This window comes from Podarcis filfolensis (assembly GCF_964270895.1).
Source record: "Podarcis filfolensis genome assembly, chromosome: 8".
NCBI lineage: Eukaryota > Metazoa > Chordata > Lepidosauria > Squamata > Lacertidae > Podarcis > Podarcis filfolensis.
The window spans coordinates 4,180,211-4,201,044 of NC_139611.1; the positions used below are offsets into that span (position 1 = coordinate 4,180,211).

The 20,834-nt window shown below is 44.0% G+C and overlaps 1 protein-coding gene across 6 annotated transcripts in view; it reads right to left on the reverse strand.

Annotated features, from left to right (window-relative positions):
* The window catches only part of TET3 (tet methylcytosine dioxygenase 3), a 107,729-nt gene that overhangs the window by 12,890 nt on the left and 74,005 nt on the right, over positions 1-20,834 (reverse strand). For all 6 annotated transcript variants that reach the window (XM_083629167.1, XM_083629168.1, XM_083629169.1 and 3 more), the window contains 6 exons: positions 12,233-12,323; positions 9,262-9,355; positions 8,434-8,642; positions 4,642-4,792; positions 3,608-3,697; positions 1,508-1,645 (listed from right to left, as the gene is read on the reverse strand). In XM_083629167.1, the coding sequence (XP_083485293.1) occupies positions 1,508-1,645; positions 3,608-3,697; positions 4,642-4,792; positions 8,434-8,642; positions 9,262-9,355; positions 12,233-12,323 (773 nt within the window). The remainder of the gene's footprint in view (positions 1-1,507; positions 1,646-3,607; positions 3,698-4,641; positions 4,793-8,433; positions 8,643-9,261; positions 9,356-12,232; positions 12,324-20,834) is intronic.

Sequence of the window (20,834 nt, forward strand, 5' to 3'; positions counted from 1 at the left end):
TATCTTAGGGATGGTGGAGAAATTCCATCTTCCTGATATGAACTGACCTGATGTAGAACATGGGAAAGAGGAAGTAGCCTTATTGGTCCAGCTAGCTCAGTACCGCCCGTGCTGATTGGTAGTGGATCTCAAGGATGTCAGACAGGAGTGCCTCCCACCCCCCAATGATATGCCAGGGAGCCTTTACTTGCACAGCCAGCACTCTACCAGTGAGCCAGGCCCTTCCCTGACAAGTGTGCAGATTGGAACATCACTATCCCGTGGATTTTGCACTGCTCTGAATATTGCAAAACAATCCTTGGCTCACAACATTTACAATGGGGCCTTTTAAAAAGTGGTATCTTGAAAGAAAATGTGTTTAGAAATGGGTTTTTGAAGGACATATTTAAACACTTTAAAAAATAAATAAATGCTAAAGCGAGACACCATGAGTATATGGCTGAATGCCTAACATAAGAACATATGCTGGATGAGACCACTGGCCCATCTAGGCCACATTATGTTCTCACAGGGCCAACAAGATGCCCCAAGGGTAAACCCACAAGCAAGACTTGAGCACAAAAGGACTCTGCTCTCCTGTGCTTTCTAGCAGCTGGTATTTAGAGAAGCACTGCTGCCTCCAACTGCAGAGCCATCATGTATTGTGGCCATCAAGAACCTTCTCCTCCATGAATCTTCCAACAAGCAAACATGACATGGATCACAGAATCATCCATCCATCCTCATTCAGGCATCATATTTCCTTTCCTTAAGGTGGCCTTCTCCAACCCGGTGCCCACCAGAGGCTGCTGGATTACAACTCCCGTCAGCTCCAACCAGGAGAGTTGTAGCCAAACAACTGGAGGACACCAGGTTGCCGAAGGTTGTCTTAAGGCCATGTACTCCTTTAATTTGGGTCTCCCTGAGCTGTGTTTCAGTTTCTGCTTCACTTTCACACAATAAAGGCAAAGTATCTTTGCTTGGCCAACAAGCCCCCTACTCTTCCTTCCACAACTGCAGTGACACCTTAAAGTTGATTACGTCAGAAAGTTTCCATGGATTAGAGTTCATTTAGTCAAATGCACGAAGTCAGCTGCATCTTAAGTTGGCTGATGGAAGCAGTAGTCCAAAGCATTTGGAAAGTTCCATGTTGGTGAAGAACGGCTTACAAGAATCTTAGCAGCTTTGCTGTAACAGACTAAGACAGCCACCCTTGTGGAACTTTCCAGAGAGAAATGCAAAAAGAAAAAAAGAAAAACACACACTAAAACCAAAATGATAGCCAGGTGTAGTGGTTAGAATGTTAGACTAGGATCTGGGAGAGATCAGGGTTCAAACCTCCAGCCATGAAGTTCACCTGGTGACTTTGTGCCACTCACTGCCTCTCAGCCCAACCTGCCTCACAGAATAAAAATATTGGGGGGGGGGATCATGTATGCCACCTTGAGCTCCTTGAAGGAAATGAATGCAGTTATTGTATCATTTATGCAATGAATGATTAATAAAATGAGTGATGATGCTTCCTTACCACAGTACACCCATTGTAAAGGTTATGCTGATCTTTGTGAGCGTGAGCACAGAAGTCCATGCACGCTGTCACACCAGAGAAGGGCCTCCCCTCTTTCAGTCCAAGCCGGCAGTCTATTGCTATATCCTCATTTGTAACCTGATGAGAAAAGACAGCAACAACTCAAATCACAGCAGTACCTTGGGAAAGATGTATGGTTTATTTGTTTATATTAATATGTAACTTTTAAAACCTGTTGTTGTGATATTATTATTATTATTATTATTATTATTATTATTATTATTATTATGTAATACAAAGCATGAAGTTGAACAAAACAAGAAAAACTCACCAAATTTCCCTAACCCTACCTCTCCCCACAGAACACAGTCAGGAGTAGAATAAAAATAAGACGATACTGAAGTCACCCTGGAGTTGACATCAGATGGAGTTTAATTATTTTGTAACAATTGTCCTTCATACATTTTTTTAATTTTTGTATTTTATCTGTGTCGTTTTAATTTGTGTAAGCCACCTGGGAGAAAGCGGGCTATAAATAAATGTAAATGTAACAGCAGCAGCAACTCAAATGGCTTACATTAAAATAAAATAAAAACAACAAGTAAAAACACAGCAACACAAATAAAGGCTAAAAACATAGCTTTAGATAAGGAGAGGAGGCAGTGCTACAGCTCCCGCACCACTAGAAGAGACCAAAAACCTGGGGGAAGGTAGAAGCCCCTGCCTCCAATCTAAAAGTGGGCAAAGATGGGGCTAGGCATGCCTCTCTTGGGACAGCTTTCCACAAGCTGGGAGAAGGGGCATTTGTTAGAGCTGCAAAGGGACAAAGGGCTAAAATCTGAGGGCCAAGACCAAAGCAACAGCCACACTTTCAATGGACTCCTGCAGTCTTTCTCAACCTGGTGCTGTCCAGACATTTTGGACTCCCATCAGCCCCAGCCACCAGAGCTACCCTCCCATCTGCCCTGGAATCCAACATTATGCTGCCTGGAGCTGATGGGAGTTGCAGTCCAAGACTGGACCGTCCTTGAAAACAAGACTGCTCTGCATGGGGTTGGACTAGATGGCCATTTGGGTCCCTTCCAACTCTAGAATTCTATGATTACACAAAGACCTGAACCTTCATTTACCTAGCCCCACCCTGGGCTCCATCTTTTGTTTGCTCAATATTTTTATACTGCCTTCTTCTAGTGCCAATCTGGTTCTCTCCAGATGTTGCTTCCATCAGCCCCAGGCAGTGCTGGCCAATGTTTTGGGAGCTGAGTTGACTTCCAACAACATCTCGAAGATAGCAGGCTGGGCAAAGACTGCTGTAAACCAACCCGAGATTGAGCAATAACAGGTCTGTGATGCCCTTAGATGTCCGGGGCTGCACGCGCGCTACACTGACTGGCTCAGCGTGTGTCTACCCTACGCCGACAGGTGCGGGTAACCCGTTGAACCCCATTCGTGATGGGGATCGGGGATTGCAATTCTTCCCCATGAACGAGTCAGCCACCCGAGATTGGAAGACTGCTGTAAACCAGTCAAACCAGTATACAATGAATCAGAGCATTTCCTGCAACAGACCTTGGCAACAGCCTCATAGACAATATAGGTCAATGGTTCTTAAAGGCTGTGGCACACCAGCAGGAGAGGATGGCAAGCGTGGTGGGAAGATTTTAGGATAATCAAAGAAACATTTAAACATTTCAGTATTGTATAGTACCATTTATTTATTGCAGAATATGGATAGCAATCTTTTACATAAGAGCAAGAGCATCAAGTGATGCTGCAAGCTCACGCCTCTCACTGTGGGGCACATATGAAAGGGGTCCTTTATAATAATATTTTGGAATGACTTCTGTTCTTATGTAGCTGCATTGTTTTATCCTTTCTGGATGTCCCGTGAACGTATCAAGTAGATGTGTTCAATGTTACCAGTCAAACACTGCTAGAAGCTGGTCCCCACCCCACCCCCAGCCAAAAATTCAGTGTGGCACAAGCAAACTTTTATTCTGAAATATGGCCCAGAGAAAAAAGTTTGAGAACCACTGGGATCTATACCTAAATCAGCAGCACAACAATAACAAGAGCTGTATGGTGGGTCATTCCAGGTACCTGATTTTTGTAGGCCTGGGGTGCCAGCCTCCTATAAAGTGGGGCGACTTCTGTGGCCAGGTCCTGGAAGCTTCTTCTGAGAACTTCTTCCTGCAGTGAGAGATTGGGAGAGTCATAGCTGCTCATTGATGAGTCCGACTACCTAGTTCAATCTCCTATGCCCAGCAGCCAACAGCATCTCCCTGAGGCCCAGAGTCATTTCCTACCTCGCTGTCACCACCTGCGATCCTTTTTCATGGGAGATGCCAGAGATTCATTCAGGCTGGGACTTTCTGCACTCAAAGCAGGGGCTTTTCTACAGGACAATAGCCTCTAACCCTTTCACCTTTTTTAAAATGGATCCATAGTAAAGCATTTAAAAGGAGCTGCATCAAAAACTACTGCTGGCAAGAACATTTCCAAAACAAGGGGTAAGACTTCCAAGTGTTTCACCAAGACCCAGTCCTTTCTACCAAATATTAAAAGCTAGCATCACAGAGTTGTAGCCAAATGCCAGTCCTACTCACAGTAGACCCACCAACATTAATGGGCATGACAAGCTTCGGTTCATTCATTTCACTTGATCTACTCTGAGCAGAACTTAGTTGGATCCATAGTGATCAATAACCTATATTATTTATAAGAACTGTGAACACCTTTCAAATGAGGAAGCAAGAAATTCATTCTGGAGTAATCAGTACAATGGTTACAATTCGTGATACGGTTTCCCTATTAGTGCCGCCAGCAGCCCCCGCCTTCAGTTCTTAAATATTTTTGCCATTAGGACAAATTCCAAAACTTTTTCCATCCACTTATTTCTGGTATGGTTTGTAGAGGCTACTTTCCAGCCCTTTCACGTTTACAAGAAGGAAGCAATGACTTGCTTGACCAAATGCAAGCAGGTATTTGGTCAGTCTCACATGAACTTTGCCAGAATCCCATGTCATTGCTCTTCCCCTTAGGAGATTCTGGTGAACCCTGGAGCCCTAATCCCCCTTGAAAAACGAACAAGCGAAACAAAGGGAGGCGCAGTGGTGGGTGGGTGTCTCACTAACCTCTTTGGGGTTGTCTCCCTGAAGTCTGAATTTCCTGGGCGTTTTGCTTCGAGCGTATTTGCACCCATTGAAATACATGCTCCAAGAGCAGCCGAAGGAGAAAGAGGCACCGCAGGTGTTGGGGTCCTTGCCTTGACATGCGCAGGTCCGGCTGCAATGAACACAAAGGAAGGCATTTCAGATGCTGTCCACAGCAGCCAAATGGAGCTACTGACCTGTGCTCTTGCCATTCCCAACCCACTGAATCTAAAGGTGTCAACCACAAATGAGTTGGGAGGGCCAAATCCCCCCATCAGGAGGTGCCCATCAAGGGAGCACAACCATAAACCAACACTTGACCTCTAAAAAGCATTGACTTATAAAGCAGTTAAGGGGATTTCGTTTCCTTTCTAATAATGTGGGAGGTATGGGTTGTGCTCATATTAATGTGATGTGAAGCTTATTCCCAAGATTAACTCTTAATGTGCTTGCAACATAGTGCGTTAACTGTTATGTATACCTGTCTTATCAGTGGCTAATATGTTACAATATTTTAATGAGCTTAAATCTTATGGTCTTATCTCTAAATAAGTATTCATAATCATGGGAGCTTTCTAACACACATAGCTACGATTTATTGTGTACAGGTAACTCACAATTGTGTACAGGTAACGATTTATTGTGTACAGGTAACATGTGCAGTTTCAACTTTACCTGGCTGAAGGCTGGCTGGCTAAAACTGAACAAATTGAATGCACAGAATGCAGAGAGCTTAAAAACTATTTTTGTACAGGGTATTCCCCAGCACAGAAACAGCTTTTAAGCTCTCTGTCTTGCAGAGCTGGAAGAAACGCCTGGTACAGCCTAATAAAGGCCTCGCACAACAAGGACACATTCTGTTTCTAGTGTACCATATCAGGCCTACTGGAGCATGAGTGTAGTGGGCCAATTTGTACTGTTAAACCCCAAGAATGGACGCAGTACTACCGCTCCCTTTTCCTAGACCAGGATACTCAGCTTAATCACCCAACAGTATCTCCAGAAAACTTACCAGCTTGGCCCCCAGTGTCCACGACTGCGGTAAAAGACCTAATTATGCAGCTAAAAAACAAGGAAGCCCCAGGCATTGATCACCTGCCCCCAGAACTTTTGAAGTCCAATATTGACTGGTGGGCACCTCTGCTTGCAGCAATATTCTCTCACATTGATTCTTCTGGTTTACTCCCTGACAGCTGGGCCATTGCAGTAATCCTCCCAATATTCAAAAAGGGGCCTACATCGGATCCGGCCAGCTACAGACCTATCAGCCTCTTGACTATAGTTAGTAAATTATATGCATAACACCTCCACAATAAATTAATCAACTGGATTGATGTTGAGGCTATCCTTGTGAAAGTGCAAGCAGGATTCAGGCAAGGCAGATCTACTATAGACCATTGCTTAATCCTAGCCTACCTCATAGATAAGTACACCAAGTATGCTGCTTTCATTGATTTGAAAGCTGCTTTTGAATCAATCTCACGAGTAAGACTATGGGCTAAACTGAACGCCTCAAGCATAGACAAAAGATTATTATATCTGATTAACTGCCTTTATAAAGACACTGTGCTGAAAGTGCGTTGCTCTACAAATGGCCAACTTACAGGATCTGTACCAGCCACAAAGGGAGTCAAGCAAGGATGCATTTTAGCTTCGGCACTCTTTAAACTATACATAAATGACATGGTCCAGTGCCTAACATCTCCAGAGTTCCATGCCCCTAAACTGGCCTCAAAACCAGTCTCTGTACTATTATATGCTGATGACGCGGTCCTCTTATCCCAAACAAAAATAGGTCTAATAAGATTGATAAGAGAATTCTCAGTGTATTGCCAGAGAGAACACCTGGTCGTAAACTATCAGAAAGCCAAAGTTATGGTTTTCTCAAGAAAATATAGGCCCCACAGTTGGCGTATGGACAATCAGCCAGTTGAACAGGTCAAAGCTTTCAAATATTTGAGCCTTATCTTCCAGTCCATGGGGTCATGGGGAGCACACCAAAATGTGCAAAAGAAAAAGCGTCCCAAAGTGCCAAGACTTTGACTTGCTTTTTCCATACAAAGGGTGGCAAACATATACCATCAGCCCTAGAAGTCTTCTAAACTAAACCCCTAGCACAGCTACTATACGGGGCTCAGATCTGGACTGGTAACCACCTTAGCACTTTGGAAGCTGTTCAATCAAAGTTTCTAAGGCAGATTTTTTCTGTACCGCCATGTGTCCCAAACGCATCATTGAGCATGGAGGCAAGTCTCCCTTCAGTAGAAGTACGGACTTGGCAAAGAACTCTTAACTTCTGGCTCCACCTAAACTCAAATCCCGCCCCCCCCCCCGCCCCGGTTTACTATCCCTAGTACTTCAAGACTCCCATAAAAGTGCCTGGCTTAAAACCGTCTATGAAAAACTTCACTTCTGTGGCCTATCCCCACAACACCTACTCACTATGGGCCCAACTAAAGCAAACAGTCTAATTGGTCAATGTCTAAAAGATATCGAACATCAGAATAACTTGGCCACTATAAGGAAATTCTGCCCTTGGTATGTTCATTTTCCACCTCTCTATTTTGATTCTCTGGCCCCATATCTGCACAAACTTATTATTCCAAAATACAGATGTGCTTTTACACTTGCAAGACTGGATGTTTTGCCATCTGCGGTACTTGAGGGTCAATTCCAAAAGATCCCGCCTGAGAAACGTCTCTGCCCCTGTGGAGACGCTAGCACCGAAACAGCGGCACACGTCCTCCTGTCTTGCACTCTCTACAAAGACCTGAGGAACGAGATCATCACCCCACTCGTACTAACCACCCCAGGGCGCTCAACCACTGCCACAATGTCCTTTCTTCTATCAGATCAAAATGAGCAGATAACTGCAAAGGTTGCTAGGTTCATAGCAGGGGCAATCAGAATAAGGGCCACTAACTGACAGCTGATTCAGGACTTTAAATTGTGCTCTTATATCAAATTTCCTTTTCTGCGTATACTGTAATGTTTTACTGTTGCTATGGCCACTGGATAATGCGAATAAAGTCTTATTTTATCTCTGTCTTGCTTACGGTCTTGCTTACTAGAAGGCTTTCATGTGGGCTCTGAGAGGCTCTCATGATGTCTCACACATCCCTATGAGAGCCTCCCGGAGCTGGTAAGCAAGGCAAAGAACTTAAAAATTAAGAAAACCCTTTGCCTTGCTTGGGAGGGTTAAGGCCCATTTGGCACAACAGCTCCAGAAGGTAAAAGTGCTCTGGTGGGGGCGGTTCCGACGGTGTGGTTCTAGTATTTTTTTGTCTCATGTCAAGATTGTTGTTTTTAAAAAAGGATTGCCAATTCCCATTATCACTGAATCTGATAATTTTAAGCAGGGAAGAGCTCAAAATGTTGGCCTGGAGGGGGCAAGTTTGATATGGACCCAAGGATCTTCCATTTGGCCCCTAATCAATGGTAGTCGGGGGAGAGAAGGAAGGAGGGAAAGCAGGAGAAACTTGTTAGTTTTTGAGGTAACATGTTCACCTCTTCAGAAGCAGAAATCAGCAGTCAATAAAGGACCCGCCTCTCCCCAGTCCAAGGAAACTTTCAGTAAATCAATTCCACTGCTCAGGCAAGTGAGGCAAACTTCATACTGCAGAGTAAACCATGGGCAAATAAACACACACACACACAAGCAGAACAGGGCTGTGGTTAGCTGCTTTGTCTCCTCCCGGCCAAGATCTCTGGGAAAATGCTGTGTCCCACCAGCCTCTTGTCTCCAGCAGCCTGGCCAGGGCTAAAGGAACTTACTCGTCGTTCAGCCCACATCGCCGGGTGGTGGGGTTTCCGTATTTCGTGAGCGTGTCAGTGAGCTCCTGGTATAGGGTGTCCCCCAGGGCACGAGGGATCCCCTCCCAGGCCAGAATCAAGATAATGATGACAGCATTCTGGCAGTGATGACCAGCACGGTGTCGCACCAGGCACAAGAGCTTCTCCTCTAAGTTGTGCCTCCTGATGACCTGGAAAACAGGAGAGGGTATTGCTTGGTTAAGGAAAATACAGCCTCCAACCTCACCCTGCCATCCTCCCCCAAAGAGGCCAGAACTGCCCAAGGAGAAGTCAACATTAATGGGGCAAAGTGACACACTGTAGACTTATTTTCTATACAATTGAAGGAACTGCAGTTGCTGCTGACTGCCCTGGCGTGGCAGTGCTGTACTTCTGTTGGCTGGTGACAGTCTCCACATCAATGCCTGAACAGAAGAGACGCCTAACTGCTGGATCAGACCACCAAAAGCCCACCCAGTCCAGCATCTTGTTTCCCACGGTGGCCAGCCGGATCCCTCTGGAAAGACCATAAGTGGGCTGTAGAAGCCTTCCTCCATTGCTTTGCCCAAGCAACTGGAGTGAAGTGGCATCCTAGGTGAGAGCCCTTGCCCTCTCCTCCTCCTCCACTACCCCCACCACTATGATATTGTATCTTCCTTCCACTATTCCTGCAATGAGAGTTATTGAGGGTCTTTTGGGCAGAATTTGGGAACATTCTTGTTTACTGGCAGTGACAGCATAGGAACTGCTATTTGGCCAGGTTTCAGGGATAAATGCTAAATGCCAGGGGAAAGGAGGGCAGCCACTTACCCACTTCGCGATGGGGCAGCCGCGGGAGCTCTTTCCTTCCTTCCCTGTGTAGATCACTTTTTCAATTCTGATGGCTTTTCCCTTCTCACCATACCTGGTTGGAAAAGTCACAGCATTAGGAAGACAAACAGGAAACCTGACCGAGAGCTCTGCTCTAGAGGACTATCTGAGTAAAACCTCTTCCTGAAAGACTGGGGAAAGATTCCAAGGTGGGTTGGGCTTCCACTTGCCAAATGGCTTTCAAACTAGCCAGCAGGGCCGTCTTACCCATAGGCGCTAGGGGTGTGGGGCACCCGGACGCTGGGATCTCAGGGGTGGCAGGTCAAGAGCCCGAGAGTTGAGTCCAGGGAAGAGCCCGCCTGTCGGTCGGAGCGTCACAGTGGACTCTTCTGCTGCAGGTGGCTCTGTGGTGCAAGTTCAGGGGCAACCGAGCCAGCAAGACGCTGAGACAGCCAGCCGACTCCACCCTCCTGCGTGCCTAGGACTGGGCAACCTGGGGAGGCAGGTGCCGGGTGGATCTTTGCACCCCAGTGCCAGATATGCTTAAGACAGCCCTGCTAGCCAGGATAGTAAGCTAACTTCAAAACCATGGTTTAATATTCTAGCTTGTTTGTGAGCTGTTCACCATAGTTTGGGTGTTTGGATGCAACAGGAAGCTGTGGTTAGGAAATGAAACATGACTTGTTCAGCTGCTTGTGTGAAAGGAAGAACAAAGGGAGGCTAGCTGCAAGTAGAAGGCTTATGAAAGCCAGGACTAGTTTGTGTATGTTTCACCCAACATGTACTCTAAAATGCTTGGTGTGGTTATTGTTTTGCCATCCCAGTGCTTTGGGGCATCATAGCTAAGAGACAAGGCAAATACTACTTCCTACCTTAGTTCTATTAATTGCAACTCAACCTTCCCAAAAGAGCAGTATCTCCAGGATACCGGAGGTCACACACTGGGGCTTTGCTATTCACTGGGAAAAGGTTGCATTTCACTTTATTGCAGAAGACGTGCTTCTCAAAAGGACTCACTGAGCGTGGGAGCTGTACTTCATATCAGCTATTGATGCACAGAGGTACGTTTCCCACCTCCGCCTTTAGGACTGTCAGCCTCCCAGCCCTGGTTGTGCTGCCTGCGGTGGTGATTCAGTGGCAATGTGTTTAGAGGTGACTCAGCTTCTTCAGCAGCCTATGAGTCAACTGCAGGGGAGTAACCTAATCAGTCTGAACATGTGTCGGCCCACCTGCAAGCAGTCTGCAGCACTAACCCTCCCTGTTGCCGGGGTAAAACTCCTCAACGGAAACAATAGGGGGAAAAGCACCTCTTTCTTGTATGTTATACCTAAAATTCAAATGACCTTCTAGATCGGCCAGGGAGACAACACTTCTACTGGCAACAATTAAAAGAAGTACCTGAACATCTTACATTTTTAATGCTGAGAGGATGTGAGCCTCAGCCCAACCTTCCCTTTTTAAAAACATGGCAGTCTTCATACAATTCTCCAAACCATTATTTGGAGGATGAGAAACAAGCTCCCTCCTCCCTTCTCAGAAAACTTGCGTGGACTTTATTTATTTACTTTATTGTATTTATATCCCACCGTTTTCTCCAAGGAGCTCAAGGTGAAGTACACAGCTCTCCCCTTGCTTAATTTAATCCCCACACCAACCCTGCGAAGTAGGACATATGTTGTCTTCCAATAGATTTCTACCACATTTCACAAGTAATTATTAAACCCTTTAATAACAAGTAATTATTAAACCCTGCACCAACACTAGGACATTCAAGGTTTCAGGCATATGTGGGTCACTGTTTCCACATTCACATTTGTATACCTTCAACCATCTATGAGCACTTTCAAAATTATTATGCCTCCCAAGCCCATCTTGGTGCTTCCTGTCCACACTAGTGGGTAGCGCCTGATGGGATGTATTCACACTGTGTGCTGCTGTTTGCTTGTTGCATTAATATCCCACCTTTTTCTCCAAGGAGCTCAAGGTGGCATACATGGTTCTCTCCCTCCTCATCCAATTGCCATCACCCCTTCAAGATAGGTTAGGCCAGGCTTCCTCAACCTCAGCCCTCCAGATGTTTTGAGACTACAATTCCCATAATCTCTGACCACTGGTCCTGGTAGCGAGGGATGATGGGAGTTGTAGTCCCAGAACATCTGGAGGGCAGTTTGCCTATGCCTGCTCTAACCACTACACCACACTGGCTCCCAAATAGTACTTCCACCCACACTGTAAGTTCCAAACGTCTGAGGCCCGTTATGGGCACTGTGTGCAAGTATTTGGTTCTTTGTGTGTAAGCACTTCTTTAATTTAATTTTGAACTACAAGTTTTCCAATATTCCAGACTCCCACAGAATCACAGAAAAGTCTACTGGGGACATGTGCACAGGTATTTGCATACCTGTCAGGCACACATTCCTTTTCATTCTTCTTTTAAATGTAAGTTTTTCAATATTACAGATTTGCACAGAACTTCAGTAAATATATAAAATTTGTGTCACTCCAAGTCAGGCAAGGATTTGGAGTCACTTGCATGAAAACAGTTACAGATAGGTAGCCGTGTTGGTCTGCCATAGTCAAAACAAAAAATATATTTTTTTCCTTCCAGTAACACCTTAAAGACCAACTAAGTTAGTTCTTGGTATGAGCTTTCGTGTGCATGCACGTGTGTACCTGCATGAAAACCTTATTCTTACTTTCTTTTCCTTCCCCACCTCCTATACCTGACAAGGGAAAATTTCTATTTTTAACACAGCTGTTTTGTGCAATACCTCTTCTGCTGAAAATACCTGTTTTAAAAACTTTTAAAAAAAATTATGGGGCATCTGCACCCTTTTCCTATTGGCTCCCTTTTATAGGGAGTTACAGTGATCACAGAATCAAAGTGTTGAAGGTTATCTATGTTGATGCAAGAATTTTAAAAAAGAAAAGAGAAGAAATCTTTTTAAACTGCACATGTTTTGCAACTTACCGTTCTTCCATGAGTTCCCTGATGGCTGCCACAGTTGGTCCAGATCCCAGGTGGGTGTAATAGGGCCCTTCATCTTTTTCCACTATTTGCTCTGTTTAAAAACAAAACCAGATGAATTATTTCACCTCGGTGTCTTTGCCTTTTTATAGCAAAGGGAACAGGTGTAACTGAAAGTTTGTTAAGCTGAAGGTGGGCAGAATGAAGCCCTTGGTCAGATGCCCCAATGAAACTGCAAAAACGAGGGGGTGGGGAGGGAGAGAGCAGACGCACAGCTCATCAAAACACAACTGGGATTTTAAACTGCACTGTGATTTACACAACATGATAAATTGCAAACTACTTTGCGAAGCTTATGCTCAAAAGTGGCCTAAAATTATTTTCAAAGAAATAAATTTCCTTTATTCTAGGAGTAGAGGACTGGTGCCCTCCAGATGTTGCTGGACTACAACTCCCATTCTCCTGACTCACTGGCCAGGCCGGCTGAGGCTGACAGAGTCCAATAACTGGAGGTCATTGGCTGGAGGTTCTCCAGTCCCAACTACTCCCTTGCTGCCACTGCAGCAGCAAGAAAGGTCAATTAGGCAGCCAGGCTGGTTGGAGTTTCATAGGGGAAGCTGTGGGAGACACCTGACTCTGTTGCCTTCCCCGTGACATCATCAAGAACAGGCTAAGCGTTATACTAACTCTCCAAGTAAGAGGGGAACTCTGCTGTTTGTGGCTTCTTTCTGCAAGCTCAATTCCAAGCCTGACCAGGGAGGGGAGGGAGATGGGTACCAGCCACAATGGCTACGCTCTGCCTCCACAGATGGAAGAGAGGTGAGTGCCCACAGGAATCAGACTTGGCAGCCCCACCACAGAGCCACCCTGACAGCTTCTCTGCGGACAGCCTGCAAACCCCCCTCCCCCCCCCCCACTCCCAGAACAAGGCATCTACTGCATGTCACAGAGCAGAGAGCCAGGCAGAAACAGAGAAGGTCCCTTAGGAAGGTGCTTGACACAGAGGGTTAGAGAGTGAGTGGGGGGAGTTACAAGCCAGTCCAGGCAACTGGTTCATCTAGATCAGGCATCCCCAAACTCTGTCTTCCAGATGTTTTGGGACTACAACTCCCATCATCCCTAGCTAACAGGACCAGTGGTCAGGGATGATGGGAGTTGTAGTCCCAAAACATCTGGAGGGCCGAGTTTGGGGATGCCTGATCTAGTTAGCAGCAACCCTTAGAAGTCTCAGTGTTTTCTCTGTTCTGCTTCCTTAATAAAGAAACTAACTGTAAGTTAGCTGCCATGTCACTGTCATTCTCTGTTCTGCAAATGACCTGTTCTCCCTGTTGGCTCCTTGAGAACTGCTGGCATTTTATATATAAGTGGTGTCAAAGAAGCAAAAGTACAAGCTAAAAGAGCATCCTCCCTCTGCAATACTGCTGTGTATTTTATAATATTCATTCAAATGCCTTAAGAAACATGCAGGAGATCCTAAAGTGGCAGGGACCTCTCACCTACTTGGAGTAGCAAAAAGGACTGGTCCCAGGCTGATATTTGCAACCCCAGACAAAAGTGCAGCCACATCTAGAGGCCCTAAGCAATATCAGGGGAAAGCCCTCCTGGTTAAGATCTCGGGTCTGCTGACCTAGTAATTAAGGTAAGCTACAAATACAAAATTCTTCACTGCTCAAATGGCAACCCTAACCTGAGCTCAAAACTTATTTCTCCTCCTTCCCTCCCAGCTCTGAAAACAAAGTGCTTCTGTTTCCTGTTTCCACAGATCACAACAAAGGTATCTGACTGAAAAACAGGAATGCCTTCAGCTCTGCATCTCTGAAAGGCTCCCAAATGGTCCACATGCCCATCTTAGTAAGCCAGTTCTAATGAATCCCATACCAACTAGCTGGGAGCTGAGATTTACCCTCCCTGCGGCCTTTGTCATAAGATAACCTACAATTTAGTAAACAAAAACTACAACTCATTGATGGAAAAAGAGGATGGCTACCAATATCTTCTTCTATTTCCTAATAAAATAATGTTATACAGTGGTACCTCAGGTTAAGTACTTAATTCGTTCCGGAGGTCCATTCTTAACCTGAAACTGTTCTTAACCCGAAGAACCACTTTAGCTAATGGGGCCTTCCGCTGCCGCCGCACAATTTCTGTTCTCATCCTAAAGCAAAGTTCTTAACCCGAGGTACTATTTCTGGGTTAGCGAAGTCTTTAACCTGAAGCGTATGTAACCTGAAGCGTATTTAACCCGAGGTACCACTGTATTTGTAACAATAACAAACTGGAACCAGAATAGCAACAGCTAACTATTTATGTAGCCTCTCATAGCTGAAACTGCTTTCACCAGTTAATTAACTAACGTTGCAAATATCCTCACCTCACTTATCTGGGAGTTAGCTCCATTACATGGGACTTTACTTCTAAGTAGACATGGTTGGGACTAGGACTGGGCAAGGTATTGATACGTTGCCTGAAACTGGTTTAAATTTAAAATTGCGAGAGCGATTTAAAAATTTCCAATCAGACAATGTATCACTAATCCCTGGCCCTGCTCACACCCACCCACACACCCAAACACACCCCACAGCCCAGCCGCTGGCCTCAGGAGTGGGGTTTGCCTGCCTGCAAGCCAGTGCCTTCATTTATTTCCCTGGCCATGTGAGTGCCACTTCCTCCCTCCATTCCTCCTTGCACAGAGCAGAACAGTGGTATGTGGTAGCCGCCGCTTGTACAGTGAGAGACTATCATTGGGGCGAGCTGTGGCTGGCAGTTCCAGTGCCAGGCCATGTGGTGCCCTGGCTGCTGTGCTCAGCCCAGGGTTGTCTCACCTGCCCAGCCTTGGCAGGAAGAGGCAGAAGTTGCACAGGGTGATGCTAATCGCATCCAGGGCTGGCAACTGCCTTCTTCCTCCCCATCTCCTTTTGGACATCGTAATATACCGCCACATCGTGAAGTTTACCTGGCGATATATTACGATGTTGGAAAGCAGATATCACCCAGCCCTAGTTAGGACTGCATCCTTAAACCTTAATTAAAGGTGATCCGTTAAAACAGTCTGGGGCCAACCAAAACAGCACAGAGAAAAAATGATCATGTTGTTTGTGACATTTCACTTGGTCCTAATCAATTTATTGCTCTCCTATGACTATGGGATCCTCTTCAAATAAACCAACAAGGCTACTCATGGAAGTTATTTTTTTATTTATTTATTTCATAGAATTTATAAACCATTTTTCACCAGAAGCCCCAAAGAATTGTACAACAATATACAGTGGTACCTCTGGTTATGTACTTAATTTGTTCCGGAGGTCCGTTCTTAACCTGAAACTGTTCTTAACCTGAAGCACCACTTTAGCTAATGGGGCCTCCCGCTGCTGCTGCGCTGCCGCACGATTTCTGCTCTCATCCTGAAGCAAAGTTCTTAACCCGAGGTACTATTTCTGGGTTAGCGGAGTCTGTAACCTGAAGTGTATGTAACCTGAAGCGTATGTAACCCAAGGTACCACTGTTAAGGTAGTTCAACAGACCAAGGTCAGTTAAAAGCATTTCCATGCAATAAAAACAACGTTACTGCACTAAGACCATGAGGTGTACAAAAGCACCTGGACCTAAGGCAGTATTAGTTAGTTCTCCAAAGGCCTGGGAGAAAAGGCAGGTCTTAGTAAGATGGTGAAAAGCCACAGTAACATTCCCACCTGGGCCTTCAGGCTTAATTACGCCAATTTGGTCCACCAGACCAAGCCTTTCCCATCTGACACTGCATTAATGCCAAAAGGGCTCCAGAAGCTTTATTTGCAAGCCCCTTGAAAGCAGTTGTCAGAGATCTAGGACAGGCATAGGCAAACTCCGGCCCTCCAGATGTTTTGTGGTTTTTTTTAATAAGATTTTTATTGAGATTTTTACATTACAAGAAATAAAAACAAACAGAAAAAGAAAAAAGGGAAAAAAAAGAAGAAAGATCTTTCCATCACATTATTTTTCATTTACTTGTTTCTTGGACCTCCTCATACCTCTCTTTTTTGTATTCCAATTCACTTTATTAACTCAGCAATTTGTTTCCCTCTTTATTCTACCCAAGTCTTTATTCTTAAATTGTTACGTTCTTAATATTTTACTTTTGTAAACCCATTTTTTTCCATATTCTTTTAACTCATTACAGCTAGAAATCTCTTAATTTTAATCCAACATTATTCTAAAATTCATTAATTTTGCAATATTTCTGTAAATACTCTTTAAATTTCTTCCAATCTTCTTCCACTGACTCTTCCCTCTGGTCTCGGATCCTGCCGGTCATTTCCGCCAATTCCATATAGTCCATCACCTTCATCTGCCATTCTTCCAAAGTGGGTAAATCTTGTGTCTTCCAATGTTTTGCAATAAGTATTCTTGCTGCTGTTGTGGCATACATAAAGAAAGTTCTATCCTTCTTTAACACCGATTGATCAACTATGCCCAGGAGAAAGGCCTCTGGTTTCTTCAAGAAGGTATATTTAAATACTTTTTTCAATTCATTATATATCATCTCCCAGAAGGCCTTAATCCTTGGGCACGTCCACCAAAGGTGAAAAAATGTGCCTTCATTTTCTTTGCATTTCCAACATTTATTATCGGGCAAGTGATAAATTTTTGCAAGCTTGACCGGGGTCATGTACCACCTATAAATCATTTTCATAATATTCTCTCTTAAGGCACGACATGCCGTGAATTTCATACCTGTGGTCCACAACTGTTCCCAGTCAGCAAACATTATGTCATGTCCAACATCTTGTGCCCATTTAATCATTGCAGATTTAACCGTTTCATCCTGTGTATTCCATTTTAACAGCAAGTTATACATTCTTGAAAGTATCTTAGTTTTGGGATCTAACAATTCTGTTTCTAATTTTGATTTTTCCACCTGGAAGCCAATTTTCTTGTCCAGATTATATGCCTCCATTATCTGATAATAATGGAGCCAATCTCGCACTTTGTTCTTTAGTTTCTCAAAACTCTGCAATTTTAGTCTATCTCCATCTTGTTCCAAAATTTCCCAATATTTCGGCCATTTAGCCTCCATATTAAGCTTTTTCTGAGCTTTCGCTTCCATCGGTGATAGCCACCTTGGGGTTTTATTTTCCAATAAGTCTTTATACCTTATCCAAACATTAAACAGTGCTTTCCTAACAATATGATTTTTAAATGCTTTATGCGCTTTGACCTTATCATACCACAGATATGCATGCCATCCAAATACATTATTGAACCCTTCCAAATCCAAGATGTCTGTGTTTTCAAGAAGTAGCCATTCTTTCAGCCAGCAGAAGGCTGCTGATTCATAATAAAGTTTAAGGTCCGGCAGGGCAAATCCACCTCTTTCCTTTGCATCCGTTAATATTTTAAATTTTATTCTAGGCTTCTTGCCCTGCCAGACAAATCTTGAAATATCTCTTTGCCACTTCTTGAAACAATCAATCTTGTCCACAATTTGCAATGCCTGAAACAGAAACAGCATTCTCGGCAATACATTCATTTTTATAGCTGCGATACGGCCCAGCAAGGAAAGTTTCAGATTTGACCATATTTCTAGATCTTTTTTCACTTCGCCCCAGCATTTTTCATAGTTATCTTTAAATAAATTCCCATTTTTTGCTGTCATGTTGATCCCCAAGTATTTAACTTTCTTAACCACTGTTAAACCTGTCATATTCTGAAACCTCTCCCTCTCGGTTTGTGTTAAATTTTTCTCTAAAACCTTAGTTTTTGACTTGTTCAGTTTGAACCCTGCAACCTGACCAAATTCTTGTATCAACTCTAAAACCCTTTTACCACTAGATTCTGGCTCCTGTAAGGTCAAAACTAGGTCATCTGCGAATGCTCTCAGTTTGTACTGTCTAGCTCCAACCTGTATGCCCTTCACTGACTGGTCCCTTCTAATCATATTTAACAAAACCTCCAGAACCGATATAAAAAGCAATGGGGAAATTGGGCAACCTTGTCGTGTCCCTTTTTCTATTTTAAATTCTTCCGTCACCACATTGTTCACAATTAATTTTGCCTTTTGTTCTGAATATATTGCACTTATACCATTTTCAAAACCCTGGCCTACCCCCATACCCTGTAGATTCTTTTTCATAAAAGTCCAAGAAATGTTGTCAAAGGCTTTCTCCGCATCTACAAATATCAAAACTGCCTTAGTGTTTATATTCTCTTGCAATTTTTCTATAATGTTAATTATATTTCTCACATTATCAGAAAGACGTCTTCCTGGGAGAAAGCCAGCTTGGTCTTTGTGTATCACTTCCACTAACACCTTTTTTAGTCTTTTTGCTAAAATGTCAGCAAATATTTTATAATCCACATTAAGCAATGATATGGGACGGTAGTTCTTAAGCTGAGTCTTTTCAGTCTCTGTTTTCGGTACAAGTGTAATATATGCTTCTTTCCACGATTCTGGTGCCACTTTCCCCTGCATTATTTCATTACAGACTTCTTTCAAAGGTTGCACTAACCATTCCTTTAAAGATCTGTAATATCTAGAAGTCAGTCCATCCGGTCCTGGAGATTTACCCAATTGCATATTTTGGATGGCACCTTCTATCTCCTGTTCAGTTATTTTATCACTTAACATTAGTTTATTTTCTTGAGAGATTTTTTGTAATCCATTTTTCACCAAAAATTGGTCCAAATCAATTTCTCTCTGTGGCCCTTGTGTGTATAATTGTTTAAAATACCTCTGGAAGCAGTTTCTAATTTCAGCTGGGTTCTGTATATTCCTTCCTTCCACTTCTAAGTTTATAATTGTATTTTGTTTTTGTCTTTTTTTCATTTGCCAAGCCAGGAGTTTCCCACACTTATTGGCTGACTCAAATGTCTTTTGTCTCATTTGTTTGATTTTCCATTCAATCTCTTGATTCATCATTTTCATGAGTTCCACTTGATATAACTTTATTTCTCTCAATATCTCCTGTGACTTGGGTTTAACTCTCAATTTTTTTTCGCCTTCTTTTATTTTCTCCAAAAATTTTTCCCTCTTCTCATTCTGGATTCTCTTTTTTAAAGCATTCTGTTGTATCAGATGTTTTGAGACTACAATTCCCATCATCTCTGACCACTAGTCCTGTTAGCTAGGGATGATGGGAACTGTAGTTCCAAAACATTTGGAGGGCCGGAGTTTGCCTGTGCCTGGTCTGGGAGCACGTCAGGCCAGTTTTAAGCATTACACAAAATGAAATAAGGGTCGTCAGCCGCCACTTCCCTGCTACTAGGGCTTCTTCAACTTCTCATACATCATCAGAACAATGGCAAACCCATGCTGGCTGGTGCTGATGGGAGCTGTAGCCCCAAAAAGCTGGAGAGCAGCTGGAGAAGGTCAGACTAGAGCTTAAATGGAGTTCCAAGGTCACCGACCATGGATCAGATTTTGGCCCACTCTGTCTCATCCATTTCATGCACAAGTTGGCAACAGTGACCCAACGCCATTTGTCAGGGATTCTTTGTTGTGATTCCTACCTTGCAGGGGGTTCGACTAGACTACGGTTTAGGTCCCTTCCAACTCTACAATTCTATGAGCTTGTGAACTTTTGGGACACCATACCACTTCATACCTGGAAAGACAAGAGTCCCCACCTTGGGTTGAGTTCACTGCTATGCCACTCTCTTCCCCTCAGAAACAACAGTTCAAGTGCAAGTGTAAGTCCAAGTCCAAGGACCAATTCTGCTGGCAGAGTCGCAGGTAAAACCCTGGAAACTACCACTTGATACCTTCCATACCTTTGACTCTGAGGGTAAATGGAGAAGACTGTTCATGCTGTCAAGCCCTAGAAGGTCCTGGGGGATTCACAGTCCCTTTCAGCCAACTATCACACCAAAGGCTCCTGCGATCCTAACTGACTGAATCAAGCAAGTGCTTGGTGGTGTTAGAAACTCAGATATATAAGCAGGGCACCAAATGGCGCTTTAAACCTAGGTTATAGTCACCACAAGAGGATGTCGATTCATAGGAGCTTGGACTGCATGACCCTTGGGGTCCTTTCCAATGCTACAATTCTACATGTTTATGATCTCAACTACATTGCTTGACTGTAGCTTGCTCTTACAACAATTCACTTGTCCCAGTATGCAAGACGGAGAAACACACACAATGGAAATGGAAATGATATTAACTATGGAACAAGGCAGAGGTTTTTAAACAGTGGTTTGTGAGTTCCCTTTGGGTGGCCTGCGGAGAGGCTGCAGCACAGACAAATATCTCTGTACTCAGCCCTGCACCTACTTTCCTTGACGTGATGATGGAGGACTGCATGCAAGTCAGTTGGCTCAGTTGCCAGGTGCCCAAAACTCTCCACTTGGTTGTGATTGGATCTGTGCCAGTAGCAAAATGCACCTGGTACCTACCTGGGAATTTAGAACACTAGTGCTTGGCTTTCATCAAAACCAATTCAGCAGAAGCCACCAACCTAGGTGCAGCATGATTTCAGCTTTGTGACAATTGTTGGAAGCTGCGCCTATGGTGTTGCCTTTCCAGAATTGAGAAGCATCATCTCCTTTCCATATTTGTTCTTGAAACAAGCAAACGAAAAGGCAACCAAACCCTCCAGTAAGGTGAGACTTGCTCCACTGTCTCTTTTCCCTT